At 33.6% G+C, this 15277-nt stretch overlaps 1 protein-coding gene and 1 long non-coding RNA gene across 2 annotated transcripts; one reads left to right on the top strand and one right to left on the bottom strand.

The window, feature by feature from the left end:
• Nucleotides 1-4162: 4162 nt before the first annotated feature.
• LOC108196727 (protein STRUBBELIG-RECEPTOR FAMILY 8) lies at nucleotides 4163-11628 on the top strand. Its single transcript, XM_017364144.2, has 16 exons — nucleotides 4163-4555; nucleotides 5530-5662; nucleotides 5777-5848; nucleotides 5954-6019; nucleotides 6114-6185; nucleotides 6277-6348; nucleotides 6529-6600; nucleotides 6682-6747; nucleotides 6857-6922; nucleotides 7003-7322; nucleotides 8623-8876; nucleotides 9443-9714; nucleotides 9801-9936; nucleotides 10383-10525; nucleotides 10847-11003; nucleotides 11168-11628. Exons 1-16 carry the CDS (start codon nucleotides 4453-4455, stop codon nucleotides 11318-11320), a joined length of 2157 nt encoding a protein of 718 aa, XP_017219633.1. The 5' UTR covers nucleotides 4163-4452; the 3' UTR covers nucleotides 11321-11628.
• Nucleotides 11629-11970: 342 nt separating this feature from the next.
• Nucleotides 11971-12461, bottom strand: LOC135147830 (uncharacterized). Its single transcript, XR_010285671.1, has 2 exons — nucleotides 12377-12461; nucleotides 11971-12098 (listed from the first exon to the last, which is right to left on the bottom strand). It is a non-coding gene; the product is annotated as an uncharacterized LOC135147830 (long non-coding RNA).
• Between the last annotated feature and the right edge of the window lie 2816 nt (nucleotides 12462-15277).

Below are 15277 nucleotides of genomic sequence, written 5' to 3'. Positions count from 1 at the left end.
GAGTAGGGCCTACCGGCCCTACACCCTCAATCCTAAACCCTAACCGTCGGCCAATTTAATATACAGAACGAATTAATCATTCTGCAACCCAAAGCTAAATCCTAAATGTTAACGATCGTAAACTAATTTATTCCGGCGGTTTCTCGGCTTTAGGATCTTCGGCCCTGCAGCTTCGCATTAATTAGGGTTTAGGCTCGAGGGAGTAGGGCCTACCGGCCCTACACCCTCAATCCTAAATCCTAACCGTCGTCCAATTTAATATACAGTACGAATTAATCATTCTGCAACCCAAACCTAACCTCTAAATATTAACGATTGTTAATTTATTTTATTAAATTTAACTAAATATTTTTTATGTTTTTCAAGAAAACATGTAAAAGGGTCAAATATATATTTTATAGTAAATTTCAAGGAGCACAAGTGCAAGCAAAAAAGAAAGGTTTGGGGAAAACTTCAAAACGCTAAACGCAGTAGCGTGTCCCCTTTTATAAAACGCTATTTCCCACGCGTCTCTACATGTCATTTGGGCCCAGTTTTACAAAATTGGTTATTTAGTGCATTAAACTCCAAAATTGTGTTATTTGGGCCCTTTTTTCCATTTTTCTTGGAACTGTGAATCGAAAGGTGCAATCGTCGTTAGTCCTCAATCACCACTACTTGAATTACCATAAACCACTGCAAATGAAATTTCCATCAGAATTAATGTGTACACTATTCCAATCCAAGTGACCATCCTCCTTATTAGACTCGAACTTATGAATTTATATTGCCTTCAAATTTTACTTGACATGAAAGAAAATTGATCACATCTCATATACATGGTGGAGGGAAGCCTACTGGGTTCATATTTTTTTCCGGTTCACATTAAATTGATTCTAATATTTATTATTCTTCAGTTTACTCTGAGTCAGTGGGTTTTAAAATTTTCAGGCGGATTTGTTTTTTCATTTAATTACTATCTAAGATGTTATTTTGTTGATCAATGTAGTTTTTTTAAAGAAAGGAATAAAGAACTAATTTTCATAAAATATTTTCACAATTTTAAGCACATCTCTTTTTTCTTAATTGAAATTTGAATGAATACATGAAATGATGTTTAATACTTGATTATACATTTCAAGTTTATAATTGTTTTTCTAGATAAAAAAATAAACTAACTTTCTACTCTTAGGAAAAATTTCAACTCAATTATTTACTTGTACTTTCTTGAAAACATTTGTCTCGTTTTTGAATTATTCATTGATAAGTCATATTTGGCAGGAGTTGATAACTTTCATGACTAACTATTGATAGCTTGTTTTCACAACTTTTACTTTTAAAGCCGCTTTTGAAAAAAAAGATGTCCACTTATGTTTCTAAAAAAAGCACTTTTCAGCTTTTGCAGGATGTTGTCCCAAATTTCACTATCAAACCTTATAAAAATATTATTTTCCTATATTATAAACCAAAATATGTATATATCAAAATAATTATCAAACGATTATCCGATTTTTCTAACAACACCTTTTTAGTAACATTTTTTAACAGTAAAATAGTTTTCAAAAGTAGATCAAAAACAAAGGTTTTTAAAAGTAGTCCCGGAGAGATTTAGGGGTGTTTGGCAACCAATTTATTATAAAAACAACTCCTTATTTGGTTATAAAAATGCATCTTTTTATAAAAAAAAGGCTTTAGGTATAAATATTAAATCGGTGTTTAATATTCGTTATTTAACAAAAAAACAATCGCTTGTTTCAGAAAAAAGTATTATTTCATATAGTTTTCTTCAGAAATAAGTCGTTATTTTAAAAAAAGTAAACTCTTGAGACTCAAGCCCGGCTAGTGCCGGAAGGTCAAGGAAGTTGATGACCTAATGATAGAAGAGCCGGTGACCAAAGTCCCGGTGAACGGCGACCGTAACCATAACAGTCCTAAGATAACGAAATTTCTTGTCAGGTAAATTCCGACCCGCACAAAAGGCGTAACGATCTGGATACTGTCTCGGAGAGAGGCCGGCAAGTGAAATAGACATGTGATGCGGACTACCTGCATCCACCCTCACATTCATTTAGGTCTTGGGCTGGTTTTGTGTTGGGCCAGACTTACATTCATTTAGGTCTTGGGCTGGGTTTGTGTTGGGCCAGACTATTGCCTAGTTGCCATGAATCTGAATGTAAGGTGGGGCGGCTACTAGATTTTGGGTTTTGTATCCTTCTTTTCGAATTTGCCCATCAAAAAAACGATTGAACATGATCATGTCCTACTACTACTATTAGGGGAGAGCACGGTGCGGATCGGTGCGGTTTTAGGGTAAAACCGCAACCGGAACCGCAAGTGTTCGGTTTTTAAAATTGAAAACCGCAACCGCAACCGAACCGTCGGATCGGTTTCGGTTTCAAAAAACCTCGGTTCGGTTTCAAACGGTTCGGTTTCGGTTTTAGAACCGCAATAAATAAAAATAAGAAACATACTTTCAAATTAAATTAGTAGATAACTTATGTTGGTTCGATATATACTTCAAATTTAATAACGAACCACATTATTATATTATCGGATTTAAACAAGATCATATTACAAATGAAACTTATATATTATGTGGGGATCATGATGGAAGTAGATTAGCGACTCAATTGTAGTGATACTAAAAGAAAGTGCTCGGTGGAAGAACTAGTTCGGATAAAACAATTTTAACGAAACAACCTCAGCACATTTCAACCCCACTTCCTAGTAACCTCCCCCGTCTCCATTTTACTTTGTTCATCACATTTATATGTTATATATAAATATTTATATAAATTATGTGTGATATACATATATATAAATATAAATAATATTCATTTTAATAATCGGTTCGGTTCGGGTTTTTGCGGTTCGGTTTTGGCCTAAAACCGGAACCGCAACCGTTATAATCGGTTCGGTTTTTAAATTTTCGGTTTCGGATCGGTTCGGTTTTAGACGGTTCGGTTTTTATCGGTTTTCACCGGTTTCGGTTACGGTTTCGGTTTCAATTCGGTTTTTTGCTCACCCCTAACTACTATAGGCTGTGGGCGAAGATCCGCGACAACTCAGAAACAGAATAGAGAATACCACATATTTTATACCTTCATAAAGACTGGGGTCAGAATAATAATGATGCTTAACTCCAACCATAAGTCAATTAGGTTCTGTACTAAACACAACTTAACACTATATTTACGTCATGAGCGAACTACTACCTTTTTATAACCAGTCTTAAATCTTAAACAATTATTGTACTAACTAAACAAGGAATGACCGATTAAATCAACAACCTTCCGTGATAATTGACTTTAAATATACATTATTTTACCAACTAACCCATCAGGAACAATTGAATAAATAGAATTCCTAGATCAAACCATCTTTTCTTCAATTCTTGCGTATTCACAAGGCAAAATATTATTCTAAACTATCCATTATTTTGTTTTGTCCACGATGTACCCGTGATTTCTAAAAAATTATAAATATGATTTGCACCGGTGTTTATACTATTATTATCCATAATTAAAAATACTTGATCGTAAGAAAATTTATTTGATGAATATTGTAATATTAGTTTATAACCCACATGCACGGCTCTTATTTAATATTTTATTATTTTTATAAATTTGATATAAATTTAATATATTTTTAATAAATAGCAATGATCAATAACTAATTTTAATTTAAATTAATTTCAGCGCGATCAAATATAAAATATTATTTTTAATTATCTTATTGTTCTAATTAAATTAGACCTAAATACATGGCAATTGTAATCTGTCATCCCAAAATAAAAATTAGCAATTCTATTTTTCAAATTGAAAACCATAAACTTACTTACAAAAATAAGGAAATAACTAGAAATCACAACCAAAGTCCTCTACTACTATTTCAGAGTAACGCAATAATCTCCTCAAAATTCTAACTACACAAAGATACAAGTCGATTAACAAACAAAAAAGATATGTACAAGAATGTCATTTTCAACAAAATCCCTTTATAGTCCTTCGCTTTATTTATACCTGCAACCAAATATATATATAAAATCCCAGTCCCACCCCCCTTCCGTCGGTGGCCCTACAATGGCATTGTCCGTAATTTCAGCCATCTCCAGACCCATTTTCGTCCAGATAAAATTATTGCCCCCTTCCCTACTGTGTAGTCAGTCTCTTATGTATCCATGACTTTACACTCATTTCTAAATCTAATAAAAGCTTCCTTTTACAGCCGACACACACACACACACATTGTATACATACATACAGTGATGGTTGTGGTTTATACATACATTCACTCTTTCTGTTGTATACACACAATGGTGTTACCTACTGCCTATATATACTCTTCTTAGCTTACACTTTAATGGTGATCTTGCTTCTTCTTTAGGCCAAGCTATTGTCTTTTGTTTTTGTCTATTTATTTTGCATTTTTAGTGGGAGAGATTGAGAGAGATTGGGAGAGATTGGGAGAGAGATGGAGAGGAAGAGGTGGAGATTGTTCTTGGAGGCTTTGGTACTTGTGGAGCTGATAATCTTTGGTTTTGGACTGGTTCAAGGGACTACTGATCCGTCTGATGGTAATTTTTTACATTAATATGTGTTGGTGTGTGTATTAATTACTTTTTTTCTTGTGATTTGATGAATTAGTTAATGCATTTGGTTTTTTTATTTTCTGGTTTTTTTAGTTATGGAGTTTTTTGTGTGGATTCTTGAAAGGGTTGTTAATGAATGATTGAATATTTTTTAGGGGGCATTAATTTGTATTGATGTATAGGAGTGATAGAGAGTAAAGGTGGGAACTTTTTGCTGGTAATTTATGTATGGGAGATTTTCTGAACTTCACTATTAGTATTATTGACAATTCTGTCTACGAAATTGATATTTCGACAATTCTCACTACTACAAAGATTATTTTGTAGAATGATAGGAAAATTGGTACTTAGATATTGCTTATTTATGTTTTTCAGAACTGTTGAGGTGATCATCTGATTTGAGTTGAGGATTGTATGCTAATAGCTATTACAGCTAATAATTGTAATCTGATGATAACCCCTTATTATATGTTCTTTCTCACCAAGTGCAATAAGTGCAAGCCCTAAAATATTTAAATTGTCTTAGCCTCTTACACTTAACTAATTGAGGATCTATTGGTGCAAGAGAAGAAAGCAGACAATGCAGTTTGAATTTATTAATTATTTTCTGATATAATTCTGAACATCTAAATGAAGGAAGAAGAAATTCTATAAAGACTTTAGCTTTGCTTGTAACAATACTTCCCTAGTTCTTTCATAGTCTCTACTATTAGTCGGTTATGAGGTATATATATATATATGTTTGTATGTATGTATGTTGGAGTGAGGATGGTTAAACCACTACAATAGCCCGAATTGAATATCGAGTCCGAAACCACTATTCAACTTTCGTAATTCAAATTGAATAGTTCTTTATAATGATGCATTATAAAGATTCTACCATGTTCTGTTCATTTTATTATTCTACAGTATTGTTTTGAGAATTTAATGTTCATAATATGGTGTTGTTTGAAGTACAGTCCAAGCGCTTCAGGTTCTATATACATCACTAAACAACCCATCACAGCTAACTGGTTGGAAATCAAGTGGCGGTGATCCATGTGCAGAATCATGGAAGGGAATATCCTGCGAAGGGTCTGCTGTTGTTTCTATGTAAGAGTGTCTATTACTAGAAGAGTAACTTGTAGTGTATATATATATGGAAATTTTAAATGTTAATATTAATATTTATAGATTGGAATATTAACATGCAACATACTGCTGCAGTCAAATCTCTGGGCTAGGACTCAGCGGGTCAATGGGATACATGCTTAATGGCCTCGTGAAGCTAAGAACTCTGTGAGGAATATATTAACTTCCTTTAGGATTTTGAAGTTATCATACTTCAGTGAAATTTTTCTCTAATTCAGTTTTTGTCTATTTATGATTGATTTTTCATGCCAGAGATTTGAGTGGGAACAACTTTCATGATGCCATCCCTTACCAATTACCGCCAAACCTTACAAGCTTGTAATATTTGATCTTTCATGTAGTTTTTATTTTGTTAAGTTACAGTTGAATTGAGATTTTTAGAGTGCTGATTCCAGTCCATTATGCCATGCAGCAATATTGCGCACAACAACTTGACTGGGAATCTTCCATATTCTATCGCCACCATGTTTTCTCTTAATTACTTGTATGTGATTTGTCTATAATGTAATGGTTCTTTCTGTAATCATATTTTTAGTTATATACAGAATTGTTAAGCTTATTGGTTATTGTTCCAGGAATGCTAGCAGCAACTCCCTTGCACAATCTATTGGGGATATTTTTCTGAATCTAACTGACCTTTCAACCGTGTAAGACATCAGAGTCAGTTTCATAGTTGATAGCTATTTTTTTTGCTGCTGCTGATTGTTATTCTTTATAAGTTTGGTCATAATTTGGAATATGTGTGCATCAATATATTTACCTGAAACAATTTTTAATCTAGAGATTCTAATGCTTGACATTTTTTGATGCCAATGCTTGTAATGCAGGGATCTCTCTTCCAATAATTTCAGCGGAGATCTTCCAGCCTCCTTAAATACCGTGTCTAATTTATCTACTCTGTGAGTATTTTGCAGTTTAATTTTCATCTGTATGTGTTCCAGTGTGTTTAGAAAATTGTCTCATATGTATGCTTTTGGCAGTCATTTGCAGAACAACCAGTTAACCGGTTCTCTAAATGTTCTGACTGGTTTGCCATTGACTGATTTGTAAGTTTAGGTTTTTATCGTGTATCAAGCCAGATTTAGAAATCCACACTATTTGTGGGCCATGATGTTGCTTTGCAAATAATCATCTTACATTTCTAATTTTCCCCAGAAATGTTGCAAACAATCAATTTAATGGATGGATACCACGAGAGCTCATTTCTATCCCAAATTTTAGGTAGCCTATTATGTCAAAAATATTATGCTCATCATTTTTGATCTTTCTCATCAGTCTCTAACATTTTTAAATTATAACAGATATGATGGTAATTCATTTAACAATGGTCCTGCCCCTCCTCCTCCACCATACACTCCGCCTCCACCTGGTAGATCTCATAATAATCGCAGCAATTCTCCTAGTTCAAAAAAGCCTGGGGATTCTGGTGGCAGATCATCGAATCCTTCTAATGGAAACAAGAAAGGGCTAACAGCTGGAGCTATTATTGGCATTGTTGTGGGCTCTCTTCTGGTGCTTCTTTTTGTTGTGCTTGTGTTTGTTTTCTGCGCGAGAAAGGGTAGAAAGAAGGAAAACAGCCTAGCAACTTCTGGTGGGAGGCTTCCTGTAATTCTTGAAAAAGGTACACTGCCTTTCTGTTATGGATTGTATTCTTGAAAATCTGGACTTTTACAAGTGTTTTAGTGATAGAAAGTCTATTGTGTTGTGTCTCTATCTTAGTTGTTAGTTGATCTGGAGTTAATTTGCCTACTGCTATAAGTTCTGTAACATGGTTTTCTTTATACATCTATCTGTCTGTCCATATTCTGTAGGAAACTGTGTTTTTTATACTTGACAATTTAAGGGATTGGTCTAGAACTTAAAACTGAAAGCAGGCAAAACGTAAGTAAAGTGAATGAATTTTTACTTCCCTCTGTGCTCCTGAGTTCTATTTTCAAGGGAAGAGAAGGGGGTAAAACTACTTGAACACTTTCCTTTTAAAAGTAGAGTTCAAGTGAAAGCTTCTTACATTATGATTTTGATTCTGGAACTAACCTTTCTTCACTTATTTTAAAGTGGAATTCAATAGATTCTTTCATTTTGTTTTCCGATGTTTGGATGAGTGAATCGATTTACTAGATCTTTTCTTTTGATTACATCACTTAAGGGTAAGTAATAACATTATTCTCGAACAAATATGAAAGTGAAAAAAACATATCACCACGAGGGGTGGGGGGGATATAATAGATGTTCTGTATGCAGAAGTGAAATGAAGATGAAATTGACTGGCAACAGGTTAGCTTAAGCCAGCAATTTTAATCCCCAGCATTTCATCAATATTAAGCCTGTCATTTGAGAAAAAATTCTACTAAATTGGAATGGGATGGTTGTCTGTCAATAGTGATTATGTCATTTTTTCTTCAGAGCCATAAGTGAAGAAGATAGTTTAACTTAAATTCTAACTTTAGTTTAAATAATAAGTAGTGGTTTGAACTTCTTAATGACAATACATATTCTGTGTGATTTGATAGCACCGACTTCTTAATTTTCATTTTAATCTAGGTACAGTGCATGTGAGCGAACCTATTGTTTACTTACTGACTTGACCGGCCAACCTTTGTCATGTAGCAGCTTCAGTATATATTGTAATTATACTTTAAGTACTTGTGCTCCTAATATCTCAACTTCCGTATTGAAGTAAAATTCTTCAGTACTTAGGGTTTATTGAGACCAAGCAACTTTGATTTTGGTCCGGTTTGGCAAAATGTGCAGCACCATTCTAGTTGAATTAAACAATTTTAACTTTTGAGTATTCATATGTATTTGAATACAAGCAAGACATAGCTGGTAGCCCACTTCATTTTCCATTAATGCAAATGCTTCGCCTTGTAGAACTATTTCTCTTCATATAAAACTAACTCTTGCATTTGATTTTGTTGTAGTGAGCTCTGAGGCTCGTGAACACAGGACAAAAACCACTGCAACTGCAGCAAATTTGAGCCCCCCTCCAGAAAACTTGGTGGTTGAGAGGATGCAGGGGAAAAATGGTTCTGTAAAGAGAGTCAAATCACCTATAACTGCTACATCCTACAGTGTTGCTACCCTACAAACAGCAACAAATAGCTTCAGTCAAGATAATCTTATCGGTGAAGGTTCTCTTGGTCGCGTTTATAGAGCAGAGTTTTCCAATGGGAAGGTAGTTTCACATTTTCTCGTGTTTATGTGATTGTGTCTTCATTTGCACTACATATACTTGAATTTTCGCTATCATAATATAACTTAAGAGGAAATTCTTATGATATATGATCTCAAGACAACTAGAAAAGGCACCCAGCAGGCACCAATTACATATTTCTTGTAAATTTCTTTAGTTTATGGCCATAAAACTAAGAATGAGCTACCAAATTCTATTTTTTTTATAAATTCAAATGTGAAAAAAACATGCAAAGGATTTTGCATATTGATGAGAAAATTGATACCTTTCCTTCGACTGACAAGTGCGTAGACATTGTATCCATAATTGTCAGTTCATATACTAATATTATGAACTCATATACATTTGTATTCATAAGTTTGCTTAATGCAAGACTTATAATTCCTCCAGTGGTCAGTGGGTGCCAAAACTCTTGTTCATTGGTCGATTCTTTTAAGTCCGATCTTTACTTTTTTAGCTCTTTAACTATAAGTATAAAGTAATTATTCCCTGCAACCCTGCAGAATATTTCTTAGTTGATTAACAGTCTAAGCGTTTCATTTCTTTAGCTGATGGCCATTAAGAAGATTGACAATGCAGCATTGTCATTGCAAGAAGAAGATAATTTCCTTGAAGCTGTTTCGAATATGTCGCGCCTTAGGCACCCAAACATTGTTCCATTGGCAGGATATTGTGCAGAACATGGTCAGCGTCTTCTGGTTCATGATTATATTGCAAATGGTAGCTTGCAAGATTTGTTATACTTTGCTGATGATAGGAGCAAGATGTTGACATGGAATGCACGTATTAGAGTAGCGCTTGGCACTGCGCGAGGTCTTGAGTATGTCTCATGTTTATGGATCTTTGCACCTTTCTATCAGACTGAATGCGCACGTTTTTATTTTTATCGACATCTCGTTCTGGCAGGTACTTGCATGAAGTATGTCTTCCTTCTGTTGTTCATAGAAACTTGAAGTCGGCAAACATTTTACTTGATGAAGAACTCAATCCCCATTTGTCAGACTGCGGCTTAGCTTCTCTAACTCCGAATACAGAAAGACAGGTATGTTGATGTGGCTGACAACTGCTACAATTTTGAACATAGTTGCGTTGTAATTGTCTTTAGGGGAATGAATGTCTGACTTTAACCCATAGTTAAATACATTTTCTCAAGCAGAGTCCTCTTTCAGGATCTTGTTAAAGTAGTTGTGAACTGGTTAGAATTTTGATATTGGTTTCATTCCAAATGCTCAACATCAAACTTGACTAGAAAGCAGGCGTAGTAAACTGGTAATTCGCTGCGAAATCAAAACCAACTTAACTGTGAGGAGATCTGGTAGGCAGTTGGCTGGTTCAAGATTTGAAATTTAAAAGATGAATTGCCATAGGCTGATAGCACATGTATAATTTGAGGAAGTGCTCACATACAAACAATTCACAAACTGTGTTTATGTATATTGCTCTCCTGAGACTCTCTATGTTACATTTACTTCACATTTTGTTCAACAGGTATCATCAACTCAAATGGTTGGTTCATTTGGATATAGTGCTCCTGAATTTGCCCTATCTGGATTATACACCGTAAAAAGTGATGTATATAGCTTTGGGGTGGTGATGTTGGAGCTCTTAACAGGTCGCAAGCCATTAGATAGGTACAATCTATATTACGCCGACATGAAATTTTATCATACTAAATGTATTTCCTAAAATGCAATATTATGAGTTTCAGAAAGTCAGTCCAACGTTATGTTAAACTTTGAAGTTGAACTGATTTAATTTCACCTTAACTTAAACAATAACTATAAACTTACCTGTACCGTAAGATGGTTTTGAAACTTCAATATTGTTTCAAGGTCAGTGAAGAGTTTATACTTAGTTTTTCACTTCACATAAAATTCATATGTTTAGGATAAGTATTATAATCATTTAGAATCAATATCAAAACCTTGCTTTCTTTTTCCGGTCAATTCTAGTTCAAGGGTGAGATCAGAACAGTCTTTAGTAAGATGGGCTACTCCTCAGCTCCATGATATTGACGCCCTGGCGAAAATGGTTGATCCCTCACTTAATGGCATGTATGCTGCAAAGTCTTTGTCACGTTTTGCTGACATCATTGCTCTCTGTGTTCAGGTAAAATCTCTCTCAATATTGAAGTTAAATGATATAGAACGCGCACACACATGCACACATGTTATAGGGCAAGTGAAAACTAATATTCAGTTGCTTGAACAATGTCTTCAATCTTTACCTCACAAGAGTAATAATTCTTAAAATTATTGTTTTCTGTTGTGTAGCCTGAACCCGAGTTCCGGCCACCCATGTCTGAAGTTGTGCAAGCACTGGTCCGGTTAATGCAAAGGGCTAGTGTAGTTAAAAGGCGATCAAGTGAGGATTCAGGTTTCATATACAGAACCCCGGACCATGAGGCATACGAGATGTCTTATTAAGCCATACCGATGTCACGGGAGGATCTGTGCAATTTTGTACACAAGCATGCAAGACCAGGAGTGAAACTGCACTTGGAAAAGGTAAAAGTATCGGCATCTGATTGGAAAGAGTTGTACTTATGCAACCAATCGGCATCTGATTGGAAAGAGTTGTACTTATGCAACCAATAACTGATATTTATCCTTTAGTTCCGATCATTGTGTAAATTAGCTGAGGTACATAATAATTTAACTGAAGACAACTTATTAGATGCATTCCCTTTTGTCAAATTAGTTTTCTATTTGAATGAAAATCCTTGTTAATATTATTATCGGTTTTATTCATTTTCCTGAAAATTCCCATTAGTTGAATTAATCTTATGATCGATCTCCACAAGATCATTGTTTTAATTTCGTCTGAACTCTTCCATAAACGATTTTTCCCTATAAATCAGCGTATATAAATAATTAACAAATAAGATTGCTTTTACTATTGAATTGATTAAAGGAGGGTTCGGATGGTATTACGGGTGCTTTTACACTTACGAGTTGAATTGAAAATAATAATTGAGAGGATAGAATAGTTTCCGATAACAAAATTATTCTCCAGAGAACTCAGTTTTTTTTTTTTTTTTTTGGAAATGAGAATAAATCTCAACGAGAATCGGCAATTCACCGTGATAATTCTTTCATTCAAGAAAACTTATTATCTAACCGTCGGACATGCAAGATGACCGGGGAAATTTAGACAATAAAACTTTAATGTCCGAAAAGAAAAACCGGTCTTCTTCCAAGAATCCTGAAAATAAAACAAGAGAAACAAGAAGAATATAAGTTGATATATTTAACACATTACATCAAAATATTCCCACAATCATGATAACTCATGATTGAGACAATTAAGCTCTTAATTAAGGCATAATAATAAAATATTAATATCCTTAATTAAGACACAATTAACGCCCTTAAATAAGGCCCAATTAACGTCCTAAATAAAGAGGCACAATTTACGCCCTCAATAATTGAGCCACAATTTACGCCCTCAATAAACATGCACAATTAACGAGGCACAATTACCGCCCTCAATTAAGGCACAATTAGCGCGCTTTCCTTTCTGAACCGGATCCCGTCCTGAAACCGCCGTCATCACCGCCACCATCAGCCACCACCGCTATGCTATCGGTCAAGTTGCCTCGTCGTATGCGAAATGAACAACGAAGCGTCTCACATATAACACGAAAAATCACCAAAAACACCAAAAACCAAATAAAACACAAGGATTAAACAAACAAACAAATACCCGCAAACAAACAAGATTAAAGTCAACACTTTTCGCAATTCCACTCAAAATCATGAGAAAAAGAAAGAATATTATAAATAATTGTAATAGAAGGGCATACCAGTTGAGCCACGAGGAACCCCATAGGATTTGAAAGTCGGAGCAGTATCATGTGTTTGATTTGAAACCCGTAGCAGCACACTTCCGATTTTCTCTACATTATAACTTATAAGTAATCTAGAATACATAAAAAAGAAGAGATCAAACATGTTGAGATCTTCGCAGGCCAACACACAAGCGAATTGCCTAGAACCGAGCTTTTCAAATTTATCTAATAAACTATATTTGTCCATAATTAAGTTTGGTGAAATAGTCTTCCCATGAATCTAATCGCAGGATTCTGCTAATCAGTGAAGCAAATCAATAATATAATAATAAAATAGACGATAAAAAAGAGGATTAAAAGAGATGGATAAGGAAAGTGTGTACATAGAGAAGGAATGATTCTCGAGGTACAATGATATTCGAATGGCCCTCCATTGTCATATCTTTCTAAGAGCTCATAACTGATCGGATTAGAAATTGGGTTCTCTGGTTTGGTCCTCCATTATATTATAGAGAACTCAGCTTTAGAAATCTTTAAGATAGAGATAAATACTTGTCGACAACTCAGCTTAGCTTTGTGGTACAGCAATTTTGTGCTACGACATAAATGATTTTTGCGACATAATATATTTCTTCAAATTGTGATACAATTACCTTCAAGATTTTACACTATGTTAAATAGACTTGTCAATATATAGCAACTAGGGGTGAGCATCGGCCGATTTGGGCGGTTTGGAGGGTCTAAACCAAATCAAACCGAAATAATCGGTTTTTCAAAATCTCAATCCAAAACCAAACCATTATGTTTAAAATCCAAACCAAACCAATCCGTTTAAAATGGTTCGGTTCGGTTCGGTTCGGTTTCGGTTTAAACCGTTTTTTATATGTAAAACAAAGTTAGCAACAAAATTAAATTTTAACTTGAAAAATAAGGAATGAAACATTCAATTTATATTTTCTATTTAATCATATCTAAAGAGGATAGAAGAATATATTAGCTTGATAAATAAAAAGAGACGGAAGAAAATAAAAAAAATGTGATTCGTATACTTCTATAAAAATATAAATAAAAAGAATTGAAACATAATACATACATCAAAATTAACATCATAAAATAGAATAAATAATATTTTTAAAGAAAATCTTTACTAGGATACTTTTTATATATTTAAGATTTTACATTTTTTGTAGATTTTAATTTTATCTTTAATAATACATTATTAGTACATGTATATTAATGTTTAAATCTACACATTGGGTTCGGTTTGGATTTATCGGTTGGTTTGGAGGTAAAAACCGAAACCAAACCGAAATAATTCGGTTTTTATAATTTGAAACCATAACCAAACCAAACCGTTATTAAACCGTTAAATTCGGTTTGGACAGATTGGATCGGCCGGTTTCGGTCGGTTTGGAGAATTTTTGCTCACCCCTAATAGCAACAGTCTACTTGTCGACATAATACAAACTATTTTTCACTCCACAATTCTGTGACTTTAGAGTTTAAAATGTATTATTTCTTACAAAGAAGATGCTACTCCCTCCGTCCCCCTGAATAGTATACATTGGGGGACGGGGACGCGGCACGGATTTTAATGCTCCTGTAAAGTGTAGTTGTGTAATTTATTTTTAAAATTTTCTTTTTCTGAATTAAAGTGTGGATGTTATATTTTTATTCATAAAAAGAAAATCTCAAAAATAAGTTGCGGAACAATATTTTATAAGAGCATTGAAATGCGTGTCGAGCAGTTGAAAAGAAACGTATACAATTAAATGGGACAGAGGGAGTAATACTTAGTAGTACATGTGAGTTATTGTTGTACCTTGAAAGAAAATTATATAACAAAAATTAAAAAATATAATTAAGAATTCAATATTTCTATTTCTCAAGTTTACAGTGAATTTTAGAAGAAAACATTTAACAGATTAATCAAATACATTGTCTTAATAATTTGAACCTGGACATTTTCTTCTAGAAATTTGTATAACAAATACAATTATTTTGCTCATACATGATTTTATATAGGGTGACCGAAAGTGTTTTCCATATCAAAGGAAAACATAGTCTTATTGAAGATATTTGGGAAAATAGATTTTTTTCTCACTCAACTTATAGTGTTTTTAGAAATTTACCACCCAACTAATTTTTTTATTCTTTTAGTCACTAATGTTAGGTTTTGTTTTGTTTTTAGCCACCAGCTTAGGTTTGGATTTTATTACTAACATTATGATAATTTTTTGTATCATCATTTATACATAGTGATAGTATCTAATATTTTGATGATGTGTCGTATGTTTATATCCTTATATATACCAATAGTAATATAAAATGAGCCGATGAAAAATTAAAATCAGGAATAATAGTAATTAGATTCTAAAAATTCAATAAATCATGAATATGAAATCAATGACTTCAAACAATTCACCCTCTCTCATAAGATAAAGTGTAATTGAGTGATATGACGCATCATCTTTCGCTATTAAACTTTCAATGGACTAGCTCAATCTAAGATCTTTCTTAAATTTATCTTCAAAAATTTTAATAACTTTTTATCTTATTACAATTTTCGAGATAAATAAATAGAGAGGAAAAC

This window comes from Daucus carota, chromosome 7, assembly GCF_001625215.2.
Source record: "Daucus carota subsp. sativus chromosome 7, DH1 v3.0, whole genome shotgun sequence".
Taxonomy (NCBI): domain Eukaryota; kingdom Viridiplantae; phylum Streptophyta; class Magnoliopsida; order Apiales; family Apiaceae; genus Daucus; species Daucus carota.
This window is presented reverse-complemented; position numbering and strand designations above follow the sequence as displayed.